The 24,783-nt window shown below is 33.4% G+C and overlaps 1 protein-coding gene across 1 annotated transcript in view; it reads left to right on the plus strand.

Annotated features, from left to right (window-relative positions):
* Nucleotides 1-24,783, plus strand: part of LOC108745139 — a 41,298-nt gene that overhangs the window by 11,406 nt on the left and 5,109 nt on the right. The window contains exon 2 of the mRNA XM_018481229.2: nucleotides 16,992-17,603. Coding sequence (XP_018336731.1) covers nucleotides 17,017-17,603 — 587 coding nt within the window. The 5' untranslated portion in view covers nucleotides 16,992-17,016. The remainder of the gene's footprint in view (nucleotides 1-16,991; nucleotides 17,604-24,783) is intronic.

A 24,783-nucleotide genomic window follows, 5' to 3' on the forward strand; every position in this document is an offset into this window, starting at 1 on the left:
AAGATATTTAAATAATGTTTTATATAACTTTCTCAATATTTTTATGTATTTTTCCATTAGTTGTACCTTTGATTATTGTTTAAGAATGACCATATAAATATTTACATGCCTAGAAATGTATAAAAATTGGCATATTTACTAACTTTGAAGCCCCATAACTTTTTATGGGGGTGAGACCGCCACGAACTTTTTATGGTACAGTGGTGGGGTAGACTTCCTCTTTCGATCCCACCCACCCCACCCCTTTCGGGGATGAGGGCCATCATCTAGACCTTTATCAATTGATATTTAGACTGAAGAAACGTTACTTCATTATCTAACAAGCAGTTTATGCGACGTAAAAAATTTTCCTTCAGTTTTTCTGTCCAATAAAACTTTTGCGTACCCATTTTTTTGATTTTCCTGCTCTTTTTGTTTTCCCTTTCTTCTCCAACTCTTGCATCTTCTCCTTCAAGTGAAAGAGCAACAATTGCTAAATCAATAAGCGAATAATATTTTAAACATCGTGCTAACCGTTCAAAATTTGCCAAAAGGCCGACGGTCATTTGTTGTATAATGTATATACAACATAAAATTGACGGACATCCGACAAACGGTTGGCTGACGGTGTCTAGACGGACAGTGGGAATCAGCCTTTACGTGGTCCCATTTATTTCATCAACGTCACCACGCTCCTGATAATGACGTTCGCTACGGAATTTATTTGTTCTTACCGATTATTGTCTTTCTTAGTTTTGGAATTTTTTTAAATGACTCATTGTACACCATTCTGCCAATTCATCAATGGAAAGTTTTACGTCCGTCTGCCTATCGCATACATATGTATTTCGACATTACAGGCGCATATCTATGTATGCAGGTATGAGAAATAATATAAATATGGTATCTTTTTACCTCGAACACGACGATCTACCTACACACATGTGTAAAATGCAGTAATAATCCAGAGTATCGTCTAGATACCGTCATGTGGCTTTTTCCGTATGACTGAACCGTCTTTTTTTCTTTTGAATGTGTAATTTGCATTAAGTTTATATTAATATCCCCCACACAGATAGGCAAAATACACCTGTTTTACAAGTACATAAACAAATGAGTTAAACGTGTTATAGCAATGAGTAGGCGAAATTAAAATCTGTATGGCAAAAAACATTATCGTTTGTATGTATTCAATTAATACACATATGTACATAGACAGATAATAATTCAAATGTGATTCACACCAACTTGTAACAATTACAATTATGTACCTGCTTTAAATGATGGAAAACTACTAACATTAATTATCACTTGTTTTGAGTAACTGCTAATAATAAGATTAATAGAATTTTTTTTGATGGAAATTCATTGAAAAATTAAAAATGAAACAGTTATGTTATCAACCTGACATACTCATCTGAAGTAGACACAATTTGGCGAAACATATGTCAAGTTGACAATAAAATTGTGAAGAATGCGAAAAACTGTTTTAATAATAATCAAGTAACGTTAATTTTACTTCTTCTTTCGTTTGAGACGACCACGTTTATCCGACTTCATCTATTTGTGCTTGTGTGATCCTCGCCTAATGCCTTCTGCCTTCATTCTTCCTCTATGCGTTTTCTTTCTTTCCTTCATCTATGATGTTGAAGTTCGAGGCCTAATTGTTTTTAGAAACTTCTAATATCATCCTCTGTCACTGTTTTGAGTTTCTTGTATTCTCATTTCCTCAAGTCTATTTTTACTTTCTAGTGCCAATGTACTTTTGACTTTTGGCCTCAAGGAACTTCTTTATCTGGCTGTATTATGTGGACATATTGTACGAAAATGACAATTATTTTACGGACGATGCCTGAGATTGCTTCAAACTTTTTGACCATTCCTACGATTGACAAGGTAGAGAGTCTTTCAAATCTACTTCTTATTTCAACTGTTTCTGGTCAGTTTTTCTCAATTTCCCATTTTCTTTTTTTAAAATTCTATGCATAATGTAGGAAAAATGTTTACTATTGAAATGTGGAGTATTTTTTTGTTTCAGAGAAGAAATTTTGGATATAAGATTAGCTCAAATAAAATCTAGGTTTTAGTTAGTCTTAGTTTTTCACCTTAAAATGTTTCGTTGCTTTCACTGCTCTCTAAGGACGTCGAACAATCTGAAAAGTTGCTTTACGAATATCCCTCTTGCTAATGACTTAAAACTCATTAAAAGGGCATGATGCGGTAGTATGATTTCTTTATTTGGATTCAACCTGTCAGAGATCTCAACTTGTAGTACATCAACACGTTAATGACAAATTGCGGGTTCGAAGTCCATTGTCTCATAAACAGCATTTTCGTCATTATTCATGTTTTTGGCACGTGAAAATCGACACCGTGTGATTTGTTTTGGTAAAACGATTATTCGGACTAGGATTATAATGTTGATGTTACATTGCCCCACAGGACTGCAATAAACTACACTTCGCGTGGGTGTTCTTTGACGGCAAGTTTCCAAAATCTATCGGACACTCCCATGCTCCCACGTATGGGTTAAAATTAAATTCGACGATTCCGGTTTAATGAACGTAAATCAGATGAAAAAATCAATATGCGATTTTATTTTTTCATTCCTAATAAAGAGATAAAACGTTAAACTTTATTTTTTCTCCCAATTCGTAATTGAATTACCTAATATAGATATTAAAAATTGCTAAACAATAAACTTTTCATCATCATGATAAGGTCGTCAGTCCTAAGATTGGTTGAACACGCACCTCCACTAGAACAACCCACATCCTTAACTATTTGCGAACACTAATCTAATGTAGGTCTATCTCTACTCCTCCTAACTCCCGTCTCTGCTTCTAAAATGTCTTTGCTAAATTATTAATTATGAAAATCTTTATTTTATTTCAGCAGCTAAATGTTCAGGCCCCAGGTGCGCAGCTGATGTGCCTTTTTGCGGAAATCTGCCCCTGGGAAAATTTAAATCGTTGAATGAATTTAAAATTACGAGGTTATAAATTTTTTAAAAGGCAAAATCTCATAAAAAAGGTTTCATTTTAATTTTTAATTTATCTTCTTTTAATAACGATCTTAGGTAATATTATCTTAAAGGAATATATAGATGGTGTACATTTAAGTGCCTACATACTAATACATACTCGTTGTCGTATGTATATGTGCTAGGTACTTGATGATCTAAACTGTTTAGGAATCAATAAAGTTCTGTTTTATTAAACATTTTAAAAGCTTTTAACGGAAATTACTTAATTTAAAATTAGAATTTATTGCTTGAAAAATACATTAAAAGAAAGAAAGTCGTTGAGAATACAAAAAAGGAGATCATAAAACCGTTTTAAGATAAAACCTTCAATTCCTGTTTCAAGTACGTTAAAAAAAAACAACGAAAACGGTTTCTATTTAAGAAAACATTTATTGGACAAGTGTAAAAATTAAAACTAATTTTTCATATGAATTTTCAAATGGAATGAACATGCTTAAAGGACTCAATTTTTATAACATCTGAACCTAAAGCACTTTCATCTTTCTCTTGGTCTGTACAATTTCTATCAGTAACTTCACGTCCTTCACTCCTTAGTTAATCAGATAACTGCTTAAGTTTCGAGAGACTTCACTCCTTTATCAATTACGAATCCTTTTGCGGAGAAAAATTAAGGCTGGAGGAGCAAAACGGTCTTCTATACTCCTAGTACAGGCAATAATAATTAATTCACCACATTCATGTATTGATATCTTTCCAACATTTTCTTTCCTACGGTGTTGATTTTAGGAATTTTTATTAAGGACACTGGAAATACCGTTCTCGTCCATATTGTTAGTAGAACTTGGTAGAAAGTCTAGCATTTTCTCAAAACTGGTTGGTAGCTACAGCATTCCTAATTAAAAATCATATTTTTTTTACAAATGTATACGCCCCAGGACAATATAATGGATGTCCTGATAGCTTTTACTCCACCACTTTCAGTGACTATCATTCTTAATACTAGAAAAAGTTTTTCCGTAAAAACGAAAGAGAAATCACGTCTTTCATAAGAACTGTTCTCGGTTTCAAAAACTCAAAATTAATTTAATTTCATTAAAATTACATTTAGTAATATTGTAAAGAAATGTATTATTTATTATTTTCAAATTTTGGTCGCTACTTAAGTGCACTTTTTTGTGACTTATGTAAATTCAATCATTCGCCTATATTTGTGTTTATGTTGTTTCTGATAATCCGGGGAAAGTATAGTACATTTACATAAGCACTAGATAAGACTTTAGATCAAAATTTTATGACGAATGCGTGCAACTACCTTGCCGGTTTATACGTACTTGGAATACTTGCAGCTACGACAGCGTTCAATATTTTAGACGTTAGAGATTTACTTGGCGTTTTATTGAGCAATCAACAATGAAGGAATTATCATAAAGCGCTCATTCCTTGCTAGTAGCGAACGCAAAGTAAATTCTGTTATATATGTTGATTTTCATCGACTTCTAAGAAATTTAGTCAAAGCTTGCAAAACCCCCAACACAAAACGATTGATAAAACCGTATAAAAGGTAAAGAAGAGGTACCTAGAAGCTCTCTATGAAACTACAATTAAAGATGAAGATTTTGGTTCATATAAATGATAAAGTCAACAAAAATACTGGTATGCAAGGAAAAAAATAGTAAGGAAATAACGAATATAAAGAATTAGAAGAAGTAACTGATTTTCGGTATCTAGGAAGTCAGATTAGTCAGGATGGAAGGAGCGAGAGAGATATCAGAGGATAGCGCAGGGTCGAGTCGTCCTTCAACAAAAAGAAGTCACTTCTGTACTCCCGAATGGTTAATGGGAAGATACCGTGGCTGAAGAATGTTAAAAATGAAGAGGTATTAGAAAGGAGAACGGAGGTCAATATGGAAGTCAATAAGAAACAGGTGAAATAGGTTGGTAGGACACCTTCTCAGGCATGAAGGACTAGTCAAAGATATATTACAAGTAGAATCAGGAGTTAAGAGGAGTAGAGGTAGACCTGGATCAGATTACTGTTCACAAATAGTTAAGAATATGGGATGTTCTGGTTTTAGAGAAATGCGAAGATTAGCTCAGGATAGGATAGAGTGGAATTGCATGTCCAACCAGTCTTAGGACTTACAGCCTTATGATGATGATGATAATAAATGATTAATGATTAAAGTTTAAAATAGCGTACATAGGCTCTAGTTCTGTTCGTTATCAAATAGGTTGTTATTTTGACTCACATACTTCGAAGGTAATGCACAGTAGTACTTTTGGAAAATATGAGGAATAGGAAGGATTATAAGGACGCAATGAGAAAGGATGGGTACGGAGAGGAAGAGAATAAAAAATAAAGATTTAAATATAGAAAGCAGATTAAAAGAAGAAAAGAAGAATGCCGTTGTAAGATAATAAATGAATTAATGGCGACGAGAGAAACGGATGGTACTGGAAAATAAGAAATAGTTACATGAAAAGTAGTAAAACACAAGTGAGTGGTAAGAATAAAGTGATAGAGTAGATGAAATACTTTAAAACGGTATTGGAAGGGGGTAAAGAAGGGGTTTTAGGAATGTTTAGGATACTAGTAGAGAAGAAACAGTTAGAAGAAATGGGAAGTAGTTATAAAAGTTAGATGGAATTCCTGGGGAGACTTGAAGATATGCAATAGATATGCTTGACACTGGAAATTACCGTAGGAATATGGCATGGGGATACTTGAAGCATGGAAGTGTGGGATTGGTGGTCCAATATTTAAGAGGGGGGCAAGGGATAGTGTCAAAAATTAGAAGGGTTTTGTAATTATGGATACGGGGTATAAAATATACAGGAAAATAATAAGAAATAGACTAGAGGAGCAAATTATTTAAAAAGGGAAGGAATTAACCGTATAGCTTCGTTTCAAAGAGGCCATGTGTATGATAAAAAATATCATACAGATGGAGTTGGAGAAAAGAAGAGTATATTTAAGTTTATATGGTTTGCTTCTTACACTTCTCAAACTGCAGTATAATTTAAAAGAACCTTCTCCCCCATGACTATGCCACTGATGTATTATTTTCATGCTAAATATTTTGAATATTTAGCTTATCATCAGTACACGTGTATAGAGACGCTTGTTAAAGTGTCGCACCCTCAGCTTCCATAGTAACTCAAGTGCTGAGAATTGCATCACATTTTATCCTACTTAACATTAGTTAGTTTTATACATACATACATAAGTAAATCAATTTTGAGGTGTCTCTTCCTTGCTCGCCAGCCGGAGCCTCACGTAGGTACGCTGTCGGAGCTGTTCTATTTCGTTAATTGCATCCTAGCATAACAACAAGTCATAACAAAGAACACCCCCAAACAGATATTCATTACGGCTAACTTCAACGTCGGTTTTAAAATAGCCCCGAGTACCTTTCCAGCAGGGCTTCCTGCAGAAATTGGATTGTGTGTTGTACTTGAATACACACGTATCTACCTGTGCATGTTGTTCATATCGCGTCGTGTTAACAATAAAGAATAAAAAGGTCAGGGTCAATATTATTTTTACGGTACGTAGTTTAAGAGGAGGCATATTTGGAAACCTTCATTTGTTTTTACACATTAATTGTTGGATAATATGATTTAATTTTTGCAGTTAATTGAAAGGAATAAACAGCAATTAACAAAATAAAGGAGAACGTGGTTTCTGTCAGACATGATCACAACTTTACGACTATGTTAAAGCTGAAATACTTGGTTTTGTGTTGCATTTGATTAATGAGTGACTGTAATTGTGAGGATAATAAAAAAAAAGAAGTTACTTTTTAATAATTTCTTAACAAAAATGTCAAGGATATAGATAGCGTAGTGAACACAATATATCTTTAAAAATTTGCTACTAAATACGGGATTCAATGATTTTCGAAAAGATCCTTTTCTAAGAAGGACTGAACCCACGACGCATAGTTACGTTGTGAAAGACACGGAAAGTTTCTTCCTTTCAACTAAAGAATTTAAAGGATTTTTTTTATCACTCAAAATAGACATTTGCACAATTTATGTACTATACTATACCCGGCTAGTAAGTACTATCAACTGTCGCATGTTATTTGCAAAGTCTGATTATATATAGGGTTGTTCGGAAAGTCATTTCGTTTTTTGTTGTAGAAATGAAAGACAATAATAAACAAATACTTTATTAAATTATATATTGACCGTTCTGGTCCAACACCTTTTGCCATCTTTCTGGTAGTAGCATAATTCCACGCTCATAAAATTTTTGGTCTTTGCTGGCAAAAAACTGATCGAGGAGGTTTTTGACCTCCTCATTTGAGGTGAAGGTTTTACCGTCTAAAAAATTTTGGAGTGACCGGAACAAATAATAATCCGATGGTGCCAGGTCTGGAGAATATGGTGGGTGTAGCATTGTATCCCATTCAAGCTGTAAAAGCTTTTGGCGAGTGACCAAACTTGTGTGAGGTCTCGCGTTGTCTTGGTGAAACACTACACCTTTCCTGTTGATTAGTTCTGACCTTTTCTGTTGAAGTGCATCATTCAGTTTGTCCAGCTGATGACAGTAGACTTCCGAATTAATCGTTGTGTTATCCGGTAAAAGCTAAAAAAAAACGATTCCTTTAAAATCCCACCAAACAGACAGCATCACCTTTTTTTGGTGAATATCGGCTTTGGAAATGGTTTGAGCCGGTTCATCTTTTTTGCTCCATGACCTCTTGCGTTTGACGTTGTTGTATACAACCCATTTTTCGTCCCCAGTGATGATGCGCTTCAAAAACGGATCATTTTCGTGACGTTTGAGAAGCGAATCGCAGACGTCAATGCGGCGACACAGATTTCTCTCTGTGAGAACATGGGGAACCCATACATCGAGCTTCGAGGATAATCCCAGGCCTTTCAAGTGGTCATAAACTGTTGAATTTGATAAATTTAACCTCAATCCGATCTCACGTGTTGTTATTCGCCGGTTCACATCAACTAATGCCTTTATCGCGTCTTTATCAGCTTCAACCGGCCTTCCCGAACGTGGTGCATCTTCGACATCAAAATTGCCGGATCGAAATTTAGCGAACCAGTTCTGGCACTGGCGTACTGTCAACACACCTTCTCCATACACATCAGTCAATTTCTTTCTGGCTTGAACAGCATTTTTACCCTTTCTGTAGTAAAACAGTAAGATATGTCGAAAATGCTGCTTATCGCTCTCCATATTTAAAAGGGCACCAACCAAAAACTACTGCGTAGAATTAATTGGAATTTTTCACACACAAGCCTTGCTATATGAGCTCTCAAAGCATATAAAAATTATACGGCTTAAATGTGAAGTTGGGTGCAAAAGAATACAATTAAATCCTCTTTCGGGAAAAAACGAAATGACTTTCCGAACAACCCGATATTAACAAATTAAATTGTGTTCATTTATCTACATTTCTACATCGAAATAATATAACAGAAAAGAATTTAATTTTAAGTTGTAATTCGGTTTCCGTTGTTCGTGCATTTTTAGGATACCGTAAGCGGATAGGGGAAATGGAATCCTGTATCTTCGTACTTTCTACAATTTTGGGTGTACACAACGAAAACTTTTAGATACTCTAGATAGGCATCTCATTTTATATGTAGCAACCGTTTCTTTATCGTGAAATGGAAACGAAATTGTTCTTCTCGTACCTCAGCATGTGAAATCACTAGAAACCCCTTGAAAACGAATTCGAGCACCCATTTACCATTTCATGTTTCCAACACTGAAATATCAAGTTTTATAAGCGCGTTTATAATGTGCCTCCACTGCCATTTCAACACAAAGTTATAATGCATTTAAATATTAATTAATATATAAATACAAGAAATTCACGGAGACGAGACGCGGCTTTTTACGTATTAAAATTGTCAGAATAATTCTGTTATCTCATAATTGGATTTCCGTTGGTCAGCAATGAGACATCACGCTTAAAAGGTGATTACAAATTATATACTTGCTTATTAGTTAGAAGTGGACTATTGGAAATTAAAAGATCTTTCTTTTCGGAATTCAATACTAAAAAATTTACAATTTATAATGCACGCCATATACATAACGGATACGTGGGAGGAGGTTAGCCAAAAAATTGATGAATATCGTGTTACATGGTACCTTATCGGCATCAGTGTCTTGTTTCAAATTAAAACGGGTGACAAGGACAAATAAGGAAGCATATAGAAAAATTATTTGTTGCTTACTCCATAAAAATAAGAGTTGAATGGTTGTACCGGGACACGCCCATTCAGAAAATGTTTCAAATTCAATAAAACTTATTTTGAAAGCGACAAAATAAATGTCAATGATTGAAGGATTTTGCAGTGCCAAAGGGCAAAACATACCTTAAAAAGAAATCTAGTCTTTAACATGTTTTAACGAAACGCTGTTTAAATTCCAACTATTATTACTTGTATACTTTGTAGCGAATCTTTTACGGTTCTGGTTAAGGTCTTTCTCGGAATTTTCTTTTAAAAGGTTCATTGTTGCACGACACTTTCTTCCGTCAAGTGGAAATCATGAATTGTTTTTTTATGATGCATAGACAACATGTAGTTTCATTCTTCAGAGTGGCGGAAAAACCATTGTACATAGCAAAATCTTCCTTTTGAAATAAAACATTTAGTGGTTTTATAATCTTTGCGCCTTTTTTAGGTTACTTTTAATTCTTTTGTTTTTATTTCAAGGCATTCCTCAAAGTATTCTATCTAATTCTGTTTTAAGAGAAGAAACTGGCGTAATATAAAAGGTCGAATTTCTACTATAAACGCGATTTTTTTAAATTTACTTACATAAAATTTTCATTTTTATTATTACATTCTGTTTTGTAACTGTATTAGAATTTTGAAGAGAATTTTGCGATAATCTTTTTAGTACATCTTGGTCTTGATTTTCGTCTTGTTCATTTATCAGTATTGGTTTTCATCATCATAAGTTTGTCAGTAATAGGACTCATTGGACACGCACCTTCACTGTTTCCTATCCTGAGCTAATCTTCGCATTTCCCCAAAACTAGAACAACCCACATCCTTAACTATTTATCTAATCTGATCTACCTCTACTCGTCTTAAATTCTGTTTCTTTTTCTAATATGTCTCTGACTAGACCTTCATGCCTGAGAAGGTGTCCTACCAACCTATTTCGCCTACTTTTTATTGACTTCCGTAGACTCCTCTGTTGCCCTATTCGTTCTAACACCTTTTCATTTCTAATCTTCTCTATCCTCGGTAGCTTCATCATTCGCCTGTAACACCACATTTCGAACGATTTTAATCTTTTCTTTTCGGCCTCGCCCACCGGCCATGTTTCGCACCCGTATAATGCCACGTTCCAAACATACACCTTTAACAATCTTCTTCGAATTTCTAAATTAACCGTTCGTGAGCATAGAAGTGACTTCTTTTTATTGAAGGCGACTCGACCCTACGCTATCATCTGCTTTATATCCCTACTACTCCTTCAGTCTTGACTTATCTGACTTCCTAGATACCTAAAATCAGCCACTTCTTCTAATTTTTCATATGTTATCTTTATATGCGCTCTTTTCCTATTTTGTCTTCCCTTGCATGCCATATTATTTTTNGGAAGTTTTGACAACTCAAGGCGAGTTGCTGGATGCTGATAAAAATTTTCGAGACATAAAAGTCGAAGGGGGAATATTTATTGAACAATGTAAACAGCAGTAGTGTCTACATGTTGAATTATTCTTTGACGGTTCTGTAGATTTTTCGCTTGGTATGATGAAGTAAATAAATAAAAGTAAAACAAAAATACTGATATGCAAGGGAAGAAAAAGTAGGGAAAGAGCAAATATAAAGATAGGAGACAAAAAATTAGAAGAACTGGCTGATTTTCGGTATCTAGGTAGTCAGATAAGTCAGGACGGAAGGAATATTAGCAGGAATATAAAGCAGAGGACAGCGCGAAGTCGAGTCACTTCTACGCGGCGGTGTATGGGTGCAAAACATGGACAGTGGACGCGGCGGAAAAGAAAAGGTTAGAAGCGTTCGAAATGTTGTGTTACAGGCGAACGATGAGGATACCATGGATAAAGAAGGTTAGAAATGAAGAAGTATCAGAAAGAGTAGGAAAACAGAGGCATAAAGAACTAGTCAGGGAAATATTACAAGCAGAAACAGGAGTTAAGAGGAGTAGGAGTAGACCTAGATTACATTACGGTTCGTAAATAGTTAAGGATGTGGGATGTTCTAGTTTCAGTGAAATGCGATGATTAGCTCAGGATAAGAATGAGTGGAGGTGCCTGTCCAACCAGTCTTAGGACTGACGACCTTATGTTGATGAGATAATGCTTTTAACTTTAATAACTTGTTTAATGAATGCAAACTTCGGCTGGTAAAATTTAATGAATTTTTAAATTTAAATAAAAAATGCCTTGAAATTTATTTTTCTCTTTTTGTCTGTTTCTTGTGCAATTAAAATCGGGTTTTGTGGTATATTATTAGTAGTATCATCCCTCAAAGCCAGAACTGAATATTTGTCATTTTCGGAAGTTTTAAGCCCCACTTTTTACCTTCTATAACAGCCTTCATTTTTATTGGTTTGGTAATACGATAACAAGCATTTTTAACGACTTCCATCCATTCGGTAGAAAAATAAAACGATAAAAATATTTTATGTATAGAAATGTCATTATTCCAAATTATTCAATTTTCAGAAACAGTCGTTAAAAGAAGCCCGACTTAAAATCGAAACGAATATTTCAAAGGGCCAAGGATTTATTTATTATCCTCGACAACTTATATTTCTGTATGCAGGATAAAGCACACATTAAAAAATTGAAATCCTTGTAGACCAGTGACATGTTGAAAATTCATATTTAATGTTTTTAATCAGCGGCCCTGCCGTGTACATGATATTAAAAAGTTAAGACAAATAATGAATTTTACGTTATCAACTACATAAACAACTACGCAGTTACTATTTATACAAAGGGTTCCTCAAAGCTTCTCGAACAAAATTTATGATAATCAATGGGTCATCCACTTTTTCAACGAATCTATCTATAGTTGAGACGTTCAAAATTGGCATGATCCCCAATAAAACTGTCGCATTTACTGTCTTCTTTCAACTTACTAAATAGACTAGAGCGGTTGCTGACAGAACGTCTACTTTTACTTACGATAGATAGACGTTGTAGGACATATTGTAAATATAGAAAAGAGATGTCAGGTAGGAATTGCAGCGGATACTAATAAAGAAAAATAAACAACATTACACCAATTAATATGTAACAGAAAGAGATACAGACAAGCAGAATTTGAGAGCAAAAACGATTATTTAAAGATATAATTCCAACCAGGCACTTATAAAGCCGACCCTGATCTTCTACGTACCTAAGCCACCTCTAACCGCTGCACCGCTTACTATAATTCAGTTATCTCTTTTTCACTTTGTACTACTTACTCATCAAGCATGTCCTAACTTAACAAGTCCATTCTAACAGATAATTTATTGTGGACTCTGCCAATTTTGATCGTATCAACTATATAACAGTAACATGAGCGGCGATATTTGTTTTGCATCTGGGTAACCAATAACTCAGGAATGTTAGGAATAGAAATAATTGTTGCATAATATAATCCTACTTTTTGTAATCCTTTCTAATCGATGTTCAATTTATGTTAGTTTAGTTACAATCCTGTGTTAAGTAAGAACATTTTTTTTCCTTAAACGTGATGAATGATCAATATGGATTTTAACAGAAGCAAATAAACCAGCGTCCAAAAAAAAGGAGCCACGCAAAGTCCCTATCCAAATATTTTGTTTTCGGTCAAACAGTTTCTAATACTCGCGCGTAATAATAGATCAGATACTACGTCACGAAAAAGTCTATTAGCATGTATAATTTAATAACACAGATGAAGTTGGTTTATTTAATCCTTTTATTATTCTGCTTCTCTTGGATGAGAACTTCTAAACACACAGCGTATAATTATGAATTATTACTTTCGAAAATTAAATCTTCTTCGACTTCGTTTTATCGCATTCGGTCTCCAGTCTTCGCAAATTTTGCTACGAACCAGTGGCGGCGTGCACATGTAGTCTGCAAAAAAGAAAAGTCACTGGAATGCAAACTTGTCCTCAATATAGGCCGTTTAAAATGAATTGAGGGGTGTCATTGAATACTGTCTTAAAGGGACGCTAGCCTAATCTAATCAAAACATTCTACGTAACTAAATTTTTAATTAAAGATAAATTGAAATAATACAGAATGTTGAACACTCGTAAGTAAAATGACGTTATATATTACACCAAATAAATTGCAAAATTTGTTCATTTCAATATCCTACATTATAAGGATATTCTAACTTCTTCCCTGGCGAATAGTTTAACGTTTTTTTGGGTTCTATATATGATCTGTAGAGGCGGAGATGTACCAGAAAATAAAAATTAATGAATTAATTTTAACATAAATCATTAAATAAGCTATTTTATTTGAATTCCTGAAAAAATTCTACGTAAAATGTATACAAGTATATAAATAAATTTAGAGCTTTTTCTTGCGATACTATGGTGGAAGGACATGTCTAACTTTCCTCTTGGTGATGTCTAACATGTACTTGACTAATGTCCATGCGATTAGCTGTTTCCATTTCAGCGCCTTAAGTCTAAACTATGGTACATACTGAAAAGATCAACCGTAGATTATATAAATTGCATTTATTCAAAATGGTTAATAAGAACTAATTGTAAACAAATAAATACGGAAAGATAATATTTTTAGTTTAGAGTTTAATGTAGAAAACATTTTTGTTTTGCATCTTCGCAGCTCGTACAGAAAAACCGCCACTACTTTAAGTTAATAAATCTCAATAGAAACCGTTAAAAGAGGCCTTATCGATTTTCTTGTTGTTTTTTATTTCTCCTATTTCTCGAATTGTAGAAGTGAGCTTCTTCAAGGCGCCGTGTTTTACCATAAGACAAGTTTAATGAGATGTATGGATGTCTGGAAAATTTCAATGTTCACCGATTAATGGGAGCATTTCGGGTTAAATTTAGCACTTGGCGCATACCTACTCTATATTAGAATGATTTTTGAAACTCTTTCTTCATCATTTTAATTTAAAGACGTAGAATTTATAAATAGAAATACCTTTAGATTGAAATCTGATTCGTACTTACCTAAATGTTAGAAATGAGCAAACGAGAATTAAACTGTTTTTCTTCTTAATTTCAATAAAAATGCTCACAAACTCATCAGAAGAGTCCACTGTAACTTGATATCTGTTGGCCCATTAAAACCATGCGATTAAAGATCAATTTACATTGGAATCTCAAACTTCAATCTATTACAAGTAATATATATATTATACGTATATTTATGCATAATCATTAATGGATTATGTACAAAATCGAAATTCAAATATCTGATTTCAATAATTTCAAAATTTAGTATACAGGGAGGCCCAAGTATGATGACTTGGTTATTACAGGTATTAAAAAAAAAGTTCATGCAAGAAAGTAATGTAATTTGACCTTTTACCAGGAAAAAAAATCTATTAAGCTTTCCTCCAAATTTTCTCTTCTCGATTTTGATGAATAAAATTCAAAAGCGGTTACAAAATATAATATATTCTATAAATTTTAATGAAAAGTTTTTGAATTGAAGGTTAAGATTTTCCAGAATTAAAAGCTTAAGAAATCCTATTCAAAGCAAGGTGATTAAGCAAAACGGTTCGTTAGAAGTTTGGGAAGTCGTTTTCGTATTCCTTTGGATCATTATTTTAAGTTGAAACCAATAGGTCGCATATTTTCAATCAGAAATTAAGTTCGATAATTTTTTAATACTTCTTCAAATACCTATACCAGGGTTTATGTTCCCTGTTTCTCGGTAAAATACGTAAAAAGAGATGTTAGAAAGCAACAATAATTCGTTTTCTCAGTAATATCCTCTTGCTACTGATACTACGGAGTAATATTTCAAGTTGCTCTTCAGTTAAAAATTTGATTAATAATTGTAGGCAGAACATGTTAAAACAAGCAATAACAAATAAAGAACACAACGATATTTTATATTTTTTACGCTATAACTGTTTCACATTGGAAAGGTTTCTTCAATTAAAAGAAAATATGAATGAATTTAATATTGCTTAAAAGGGTGGATTATGGTGAATACATCCACTATATTAAACCGTAAATTACAAAAAGCTAATAGTAATACTCTTTCTAAATTTATCAGAAATAGTACAGATAATAATCATAAGGAGTCTATTCGCTAGAATGACAAAATATACATCGGACAAACCAAAAAATCCATCAAACAAAGAATCCTTAAGCATAAAAGAAATTTCACTCACACAAACGGACTCCGTCCCAAGCATTTTATAATTATTTGAAGACCACAGGGNAATACCTTTAGATTGAAATCTGATTCGTACTTACCTAAATGTTAGAAATGAGCAAACGAGAATTAAACTGTTTTTCTTCTTAATTTCAATAAAAATGCTCACAAACTCATCAGAAGAGTCCACTGTAACTTGATATCTGTTGGCCCATTAAAACCATGCGATTAAAGATCAATTTACATTGGAATCTCAAACTTCAATCTATTACAAGTAATATATATATTATACGTATATTTATGCATAATCATTAATGGATTATGTACAAAATCGAAATTCAAATATCTGATTTCAATAATTTCAAAATTTAGTATACAGGGAGGCCCAAGTATGATGACTTGGTTATTACAGGTATTAAAAAAAAAGTTCATGCAAGAAAGTAATGTAATTTGACCTTTTACCAGGAAAAAAAATCTATTAAGCTTTCCTCCAAATTTTCTCTTCTCGATTTTGATGAATAAAATTCAAAAGCGGTTACAAAATATAATATATTCTATAAATTTTAATGAAAAGTTTTTGAATTGAAGGTTAAGATTTTCCAGAATTAAAAGCTTAAGAAATCCTATTCAAAGCAAGGTGATTAAGCAAAACGGTTCGTTAGAAGTTTGGGAAGTCGTTTTCGTATTCCTTTGGATCATTATTTTAAGTTGAAACCAATAGGTCGCATATTTTCAATCAGAAATTAAGTTCGATAATTTTTTAATACTTCTTCAAATACCTATACCAGGGTTTATGTTCCCTGTTTCTCGGTAAAATACGTAAAAAGAGATGTTAGAAAGCAACAATAATTCGTTTTCTCAGTAATATCCTCTTGCTACTGATACTACGGAGTAATATTTCAAGTTGCTCTTCAGTTAAAAATTTGATTAATAATTGTAGGCAGAACATGTTAAAACAAGCAATAACAAATAAAGAACACAACGATATTTTATATTTTTTACGCTATAACTGTTTCACATTGGAAAGGTTTCTTCAATTAAAAGAAAATATGAATGAATTTAATATTGCTTAAAAGGGTGGATTATGGTGAATACATCCACTATATTAAACCGTAAATTACAAAAAGCTAATAGTAATACTCTTTCTAAATTTATCAGAAATAGTACAGATAATAATCATAAGGAGTCTATTCGCTAGAATGACAAAATATACATCGGACAAACCAAAAAATCCATCAAACAAAGAATCCTTAAGCATAAAAGAAATTTCACTCACACAAACGGACTCCGTCCCAAGCATTTTATAATTATTTGAAGACCACAGGGATGGTGAAATCTCTAGTGGAGAATGTGCGAGTATTCGAAGACCTTCTAAAAGAAATCTGTAACAATTAACTTATATAAAACATGTTGTAAAAATTATTTTTTATTTAATTTTTTGATACTTCTAAGTTAGACTCCGTCAAGCTTTTCTCAACCAATACAAGTCAAAGACCTCTACAAAGTAATTCAGAGCATTCTAAACATAGGCCTTTGAGTTTCGAATAAACGTATAAATGATAAATCATAATAATGCTCAAAAATTAAATTCGTAACAAATGTGTATAATGATTTGGATACTTTACTTAAACTGAAACTAATACCTCTCCGTTAATTTACAATTCATATACAAAAATACGCAGGATGATTCATGAATTTCTAATTATATGTTTTAGGTGCTCCCAATTCCGCAAAAACGTGATGGGGGTGGATCCAAACACCCCCCTAGGGAATGTCAGGGGTAGCGTAGGACCTCCGTTGTCCCAAACGACCACAGTATCGTCAAACATCGTTCCAACAGTCAACAAAACAGCGACAGCAACAACAACAATCAGCCCAAGAGAACAAATAAAGATAGAATTTTATCGAACGTACGATGTTATGACTGGTATTCGTATAGCTGCCACGTTAGGCGGATTTTTCAGCCTCATGGTTATCCTAATTGTATACAAATCAAAATCGAAGACTGACGAAGCTCTCAAAGATCCAAAACTGGCTGCCGCAGCTGTTGCTGAAGCTGAGGAGGAAGAACAAAGACAAATACAAGCGGTGGTCGAAGCAACTCTCTTTGAACAACTCCATCCTAATGTTCCAAGGGGATCTATTGACCTGAGCAGTTTACCTGCTTCCTGGGCAAGAACAGCAAGGAGATTCTCCTCAATCGGTGGCTACAGTAGTTTGTTAGAAAGACGATCGCAATTTAGTTCACAACTACCTAGTTTCGACGACGAGGAGTCCGCTGGAGACGAAGAGAAAACTGAATACGATGACGAACTGACTTATAATCGGTAAAACTCTTAAATTAATTACTATTACTTATTACAAGAATACACATATGGTATAAAATCCGAACGAGATACTTAATGTGGAAGGTAGGGTTACATTATTCGAATTTTAATAATCATAGATTCAAACTTTCCATGGTTTATTCAGTTTCCGTGGTTTAAAAACAGAGATGGATTTGACGAGTTCCCCAAAAAAGCTTAAGTATAATATAAAACTTGCTTACCATAAATAACGTAACATTTTCTATAAATTTTGTTCGACGCCCAAACACAATCTAACACCAAAATTAAAGGAGAGGTAACGATAAGCCCCTTATTCGGCCCCAACTAATTCTTTATATTTGTAGTGATATACTAGTACCATCGAAAAAGAAAAACTTCCTCCTGATTTTTCATTTTTATTGCATTTTGCGACACAAAATTTCTATTTAAAACAAAGCATAGTCAGTTAATACAGAAAAACTGAAATAAATATAATCACATTTCAATTTCGTTTAAATTTGTTTTTCACTATGAGTAAATAACAAGCTTGCAAGAGGCGATAATAACAATTTCATATATGTCTTTTTGTGTGTGTTTTTAATGCCATGTTGGTGCACTTTAAATAGTCCTGACTACTATCAGGGATGAATATAATTGTTATATAATTAAATTTTATTGTAATGGACGTCTAAACATTACTGTGTGTAGTAGCGTGGTAGTAAGCTGTTGATACTTACGTTATCAGTCACTCCACAACCGTCACTATTTACATTCTACATCAATGCAGCTGCTTAATTGTTAACACAACTCGCTCTTGTGTTGCCAATTCACGCCTAGGACCACCTTCGGATTGTAACTTCTGATTTTTTTTCTATTTTGTCCCTTTTAATTATGCTAATGTAATCAACAAGTTATTCCCTATTGCATCTAGTTGCTACTTCAGATTTACCCTATATATCTCACATATTTTACGTTCCTACATTTCATGTTCAAAAATTTTTGCACTCCATTGTGGACGATATACTAAATGTATAACTACCGACTAAAATCACAAAATATGGTGAGTTTTTGATATTTTAGAGAAAGGTTAAAGTTAAGTTTAGTCTATCTTTATCAAAGATAAGAAGGTGAACTATGTTAAATGACCCTTAAAGATCCCTGTTTTTGTGGCCAAAAAGGAGTTTTGTCGCCATCCCTCCTTTTCAAATTCTTGGAGATACAGGGATAAATTCAAAATAAACACGGATTAAAATTAAACAAAATGGAAGCATATCGCCTCTAGGATTTTAGACAAGCATTACAATTTTGTAATAAATTTAATCATCATCATCATAAGGTCGTCAGTCCTAAGACTGGTTGGACACGTACCTCCACTCTTTCCTATCCTGAGCTAAACTTCGCATTTCTCTAAAACTAGNTTGGATTTCCGTTGGTCAGCAATGAGACATCACGCTTAAAAGGTGATTACAAATTATATACTTGCTTATTAGTTAGAAGTGGACTATTGGAAATTAAAAGATCTTTCTTTTCGGAATTCAATACTAAAAAATTTACAATTTATAATGCACGCCATATACATAACGGATACGTGGGAGGAGGTTAGCCAAAAAATTGATGAATATCGTGTTACATGGTACCTTATCTATGGTATACTGATGAGAGCTAAGAAGTTTGAAGTCGCGATCGTTTCTGGCAGTTTTAGTAAAAGAATTTGACCAAGAATTTATTGTTCATTACTTAGATTATTATTATTACTGTTTGGGTTTGGACTTGTTCAGACCTTCGCAAGCATGGATAATCCCTCGGTTTCCCTTTTTTTCCCTTTTTAATTGCGAATTGCGCTTACGCTCCAAGGGAATCTTCGCAGAAGAAGAATATAAATAGCATTTTCAACTTTCTTCCTACAAAAACGACAGGAAGATCTGATGGTTCATCCTAGTTTATTCCTGTTGTATCGTAGTTCTCTGTGGTCTTTATGGATTTCCACAAGGGTCCTAGCTTTTTCCTTTTGAGACTGGGAAGACAGTTTATAGGAGAAACGAAGCCCTCTACTTGTCTGCATCCTGATTGTATTTGTTTGGGAAGGCCCATTTGCAATTTCTTCCTCAACGAGGCTGTTGCAGGTGCCAACAGCTGGTTCTAGGACAATGGGATGCTACTAAGGACCTGCTGTTGCAAGATCGTTTGCAAGATCATTTTACATTGTCGCCATAGCCCAGAATACAGAACAAGATCATCTTGGTTTAGGTCGCTTATCTGTTACAGACTTGGTGGCGGTCCTCTAACAGCTTCGTTTGGTAGTTTTATAAGTTGTTGATCAAGAACATATATTATTCTTGATTTTTAGAGTCATTTGGTCGAAAATATAAACGGTTATGAAGATGAGGGTATATAAAAAGCAAGCGTCACAACGAACTTTATTGTGAGTCATTACGTATTATTAAGTAACTATTTCAAATAGGAAATATCACTCTACCAGAGAGTAATTTTGTGTTTTTTCATTCTCTGAATTTTACGTCTGTTTAAAATTATAAACAAAAGAAAATATAAACCCGTTTGTGCTTTTTTAAACAAATTAAAAGCGTGATTGTTCGGAAGTTCCTTATTAAATAAATTAAGGAATAAATTTAAAAACATTACCGTTTAACTGCCACGATTTTTAACATAATTTTGTTAGGGTGTCTCTTTTTTGTACTGATTATCTCTTTGTTTGTAACATGTGTCAACAACCGTGCACTTCGTATTCTTTTGGTCTATGTTTCAAAGTAAAATTAATTACTTCAAGTAACTAATTAATACCACGAACCCTTTGATGACTATGCATTTGCATAATTATAAAATTAATTCTTTACGGCATATGTCACTAACTCGTGCTTACCCGCATAAAATAATGCAAATCTTCCCGAGGGTGCAAAATATGGACCAGAATGTCTGAACGAGGTTTGTTTAAGGAGAACAATCTCTACGGCACATGTTCAGGATATTTTTCATTCAGCAAGGTAATATTTTACGCGAATTTACAGATGACGCTATCTCAAAAAGCGATGAGGCAATGATGCATGTGAAAGGGTGATACTTATGGAATTTTTATATACCTAACCAACGTGTAGCGTGACAGATTCCTTTCAGTAAATTAAAAACGAAAAAAATTAACCCTGTTAGTTTTCAAAAAGTCTCGCGTAAAACTACATTTCACATTCACGTTTTCCTACTAAAAAAGTAAACAGGAAGTTTTGACAACTCAAGGCGAGTTGCTGGATGCTGATAAAAATTTTCGAGACATAAAAGTCGAAGGGGGAATATTTATTGAACAATGTAAACAGCAGTAGTGTCTACATGTTGAATTATTCTTTGACGGTTCTGTAGATTTTTCGCTTGGTATGATGAAGTAAATAAATAAAAGTAAAACAAAAATACTGATATGCAAGGGAAGAAAAAGTAGGGAAAGAGCAAATATAAAGATAGGAGACAAAAAATTAGAAGAACTGGCTGATTTTCGGTATCTAGGTAGTCAGATAAGTCAGGACGGAAGGAATATTAGCAGGAATATAAAGCAGAGGACAGCGCGAAGTCGAGTCACTTCTACGCGGCGGTGTATGGGTGCAAAACATGGACAGTGGACGCGGCGGAAAAGAAAAGGTTAGAAGCGTTCGAAATGTTGTGTTACAGGCGAACGATGAGGATACCATGGATAAAGAAGGTTAGAAATGAAGAAGTATCAGAAAGAGTAGGAAAACAGAGGCATAAAGAACTAGTCAGGGAAATATTACAAGCAGAAACAGGAGTTAAGAGGAGTAGGAGTAGACCTAGATTACATTACGGTTCGTAAATAGTTAAGGATGTGGGATGTTCTAGTTTCAGTGAAATGCGATGATTAGCTCAGGATAAGAATGAGTGGAGGTGCCTGTCCAACCAGTCTTAGGACTGACGACCTTATGTTGATGAGATAATGCTTTTAACTTTAATAACTTGTTTAATGAATGCAAACTTCGGCTGGTAAAATTTAATGAATTTTTAAATTTAAATAAAAAATGCCTTGAAATTTATTTTTCTCTTTTTGTCTGTTTCTTGTGCAATTAAAATCGGGTTTTGTGGTATATTATTAGTAGTATCATCCCTCAAAGCCAGAACTGAATATTTGTCATTTTCGGAAGTTTTAAGCCCCACTTTTTACCTTCTATAACAGCCTTCATTTTTATTGGTTTGGTAATACGATAACAAGCATTTTTAACGACTTCCATCCATTCGGTAGAAAAATAAAACGATAAAAATATTTTATGTATAGAAATGTCATTATTCCAAATTATTCAATTTTCAGAAACAGTCGTTAAAAGAAGCCCGACTTAAAATCGAAACGAATATTTCAAAGGGCCAAGGATTTATTTATTATCCTCGACAACTTATATTTCTGTATGCAGGATAAAGCACACATTAAAAAATTGAAATCCTTGTAGACCAGTGACATGTTGAAAATTCATATTTAATGTTTTTAATCAGCGGCCCTGCCGTGTACATGATATTAAAAAGTTAAGACAAATAATGAATTTTACGTTATCAACTACATAAACAACTACGCAGTTACTATTTATACAAAGGGTTCCTCAAAGCTTCTCGAACAAAATTTATGATAATCAATGGGTCATCCACTTTTTCAACGAATCTATCTATAGTTGAGACGTTCAAAATTGGCATGATCCCCAATAAAACTGTCGCATTTACTGTCTTCTTTCAACTTACTAAATAGACTAGAGCGGTTGCTGACAGAACGTCTACTTTTACTTACGATAGATAGACGTTGTAGGACATATTGTAAATATAGAAAAGAGATGTCAGGTAGGAATTGCAGCGGATACTAATAAAGAAAAATAAACAACATTACACCAATTAATATGTAACAGAAAGCGATACAGACAAGCAGAATTTGAGAGCAAAAACGATTATTTAAAGATATAATTCCAACCAGGCACTTATAAAGCCGACCCTGATCTTCTACGTACCTAAGCCACCTCTAACCGCTGCACCGCTTACTATAATTCAGTTATCTCTTTTTCACTTTGTACTACTTACTCATCAAGCATGTCCTAACTTAACAAGTCCATTCTAACAGATAATTTATTGTGGACTCTGCCAATTTTGATCGTATCAACTATATAACAGTAACATGAGCGGCGATATTTGTTTTGCATCTGGGTAACCAATAACTCAGGAATGTTAGGAATAGAAATAATTGTTGCATAATATAATCCTACTTTTTGTAATCCTTTCTAATCGATGTTCAATTTATGTTAGTTTAGTTACAATCCTGTGTTAAGTAAGAACATTTTTTTTCCTTAAACGTGATGAATGATCAATATGGATTTTAACAGAAGCAAATAAACCAGCGTCCAAAAAAAAGGAGCCACGCAAAGTCCCTATCCAAATATTTTGTTTTCGGTCAAACAGTTTCTAATACTCGCGCGTAATAATAGATCAGATACTACGTCACGAAAAAGTCTATTAGCATGTATAATTTAATAACACAGATGAAGTTGGTTTATTTAATCCTTTTATTATTCTGCTTCTCTTGGATGAGAACTTCTAAACACACAGCGTATAATTATGAATTATTACTTTCGAAAATTAAATCTTCTTCGACTTCGTTTTATCGCATTCGGTCTCCAGTCTTCGCAAATTTTGCTACGAACCAGTGGCGGCGTGCACATGTAGTCTGCAAAAAAGAAAAGTCACTGGAATGCAAACTTGTCCTCAATATAGGCCGTTTAAAATGAATTGAGGGGTGTCATTGAATACTGTCTTAAAGGGACGCTAGCCTAATCTAATCAAAACATTCTACGTAACTAAATTTTTAATTAAAGATAAATTGAAATAATACAGAATGTTGAACACTCGTAAGTAAAATGACGTTATATATTACACCAAATAAATTGCAAAATTTGTTCATTTCAATATCCTACATTATAAGGATATTCTAACTTCTTCCCTGGCGAATAGTTTAACGTTTTTTTGGGTTCTATATATGATCTGTAGAGGCGGAGATGTACCAGAAAATAAAAATTAATGAATTAATTTTAACATAAATCATTAAATAAGCTATTTTATTTGAATTCCTGAAAAAATTCTACGTAAAATGTATACAAGTATATAAATAAATTTAGAGCTTTTTCTTGCGATACTATGGTGGAAGGACATGTCTAACTTTCCTCTTGGTGATGTCTAACATGTACTTGACTAATGTCCATGCGATTAGCTGTTTCCATTTCAGCGCCTTAAGTCTAAACTATGGTACATACTGAAAAGATCAACCGTAGATTATATAAATTGCATTTATTCAAAATGGTTAATAAGAACTAATTGTAAACAAATAAATACGGAAAGATAATATTTTTAGTTTAGAGTTTAATGTAGAAAACATTTTTGTTTTGCATCTTCGCAGCTCGTACAGAAAAACCGCCACTACTTTAAGTTAATAAATCTCAATAGAAACCGTTAAAAGAGGCCTTATCGATTTTCTTGTTGTTTTTTATTTCTCCTATTTCTCGAATTGTAGAAGTGAGCTTCTTCAAGGCGCCGTGTTTTACCATAAGACAAGTTTAATGAGATGTATGGATGTCTGGAAAATTTCAATGTTCACCGATTAATGGGAGCATTTCGGGTTAAATTTAGCACTTGGCGCATACCTACTCTATATTAGAATGATTTTTGAAACTCTTTCTTCATCATTTTAATTTAAAGACGTAGAATTTATAAATAGAAATACCTTTAGATTGAAATCTGATTCGTACTTACCTAAATGTTAGAAATGAGCAAACGAGAATTAAACTGTTTTTCTTCTTAATTTCAATAAAAATGCTCACAAACTCATCAGAAGAGTCCACTGTAACTTGATATCTGTTGGCCCATTAAAACCATGCGATTAAAGATCAATTTACATTGGAATCTCAAACTTCAATCTATTACAAGTAATATATATATTATACGTATATTTATGCATAATCATTAATGGATTATGTACAAAATCGAAATTCAAATATCTGATTTCAATAATTTCAAAATTTAGTATACAGGGAGGCCCAAGTATGATGACTTGGTTATTACAGGTATTAAAAAAAAAGTTCATGCAAGAAAGTAATGTAATTTGACCTTTTACCAGGAAAAAAAATCTATTAAGCTTTCCTCCAAATTTTCTCTTCTCGATTTTGAT

This window comes from Agrilus planipennis, unplaced genomic scaffold (assembly GCF_000699045.2).
Source record: "Agrilus planipennis isolate EAB-ADULT unplaced genomic scaffold, Apla_2.0 scaffold37, whole genome shotgun sequence".
Classification (NCBI taxonomy): domain Eukaryota; kingdom Metazoa; phylum Arthropoda; class Insecta; order Coleoptera; family Buprestidae; genus Agrilus; species Agrilus planipennis.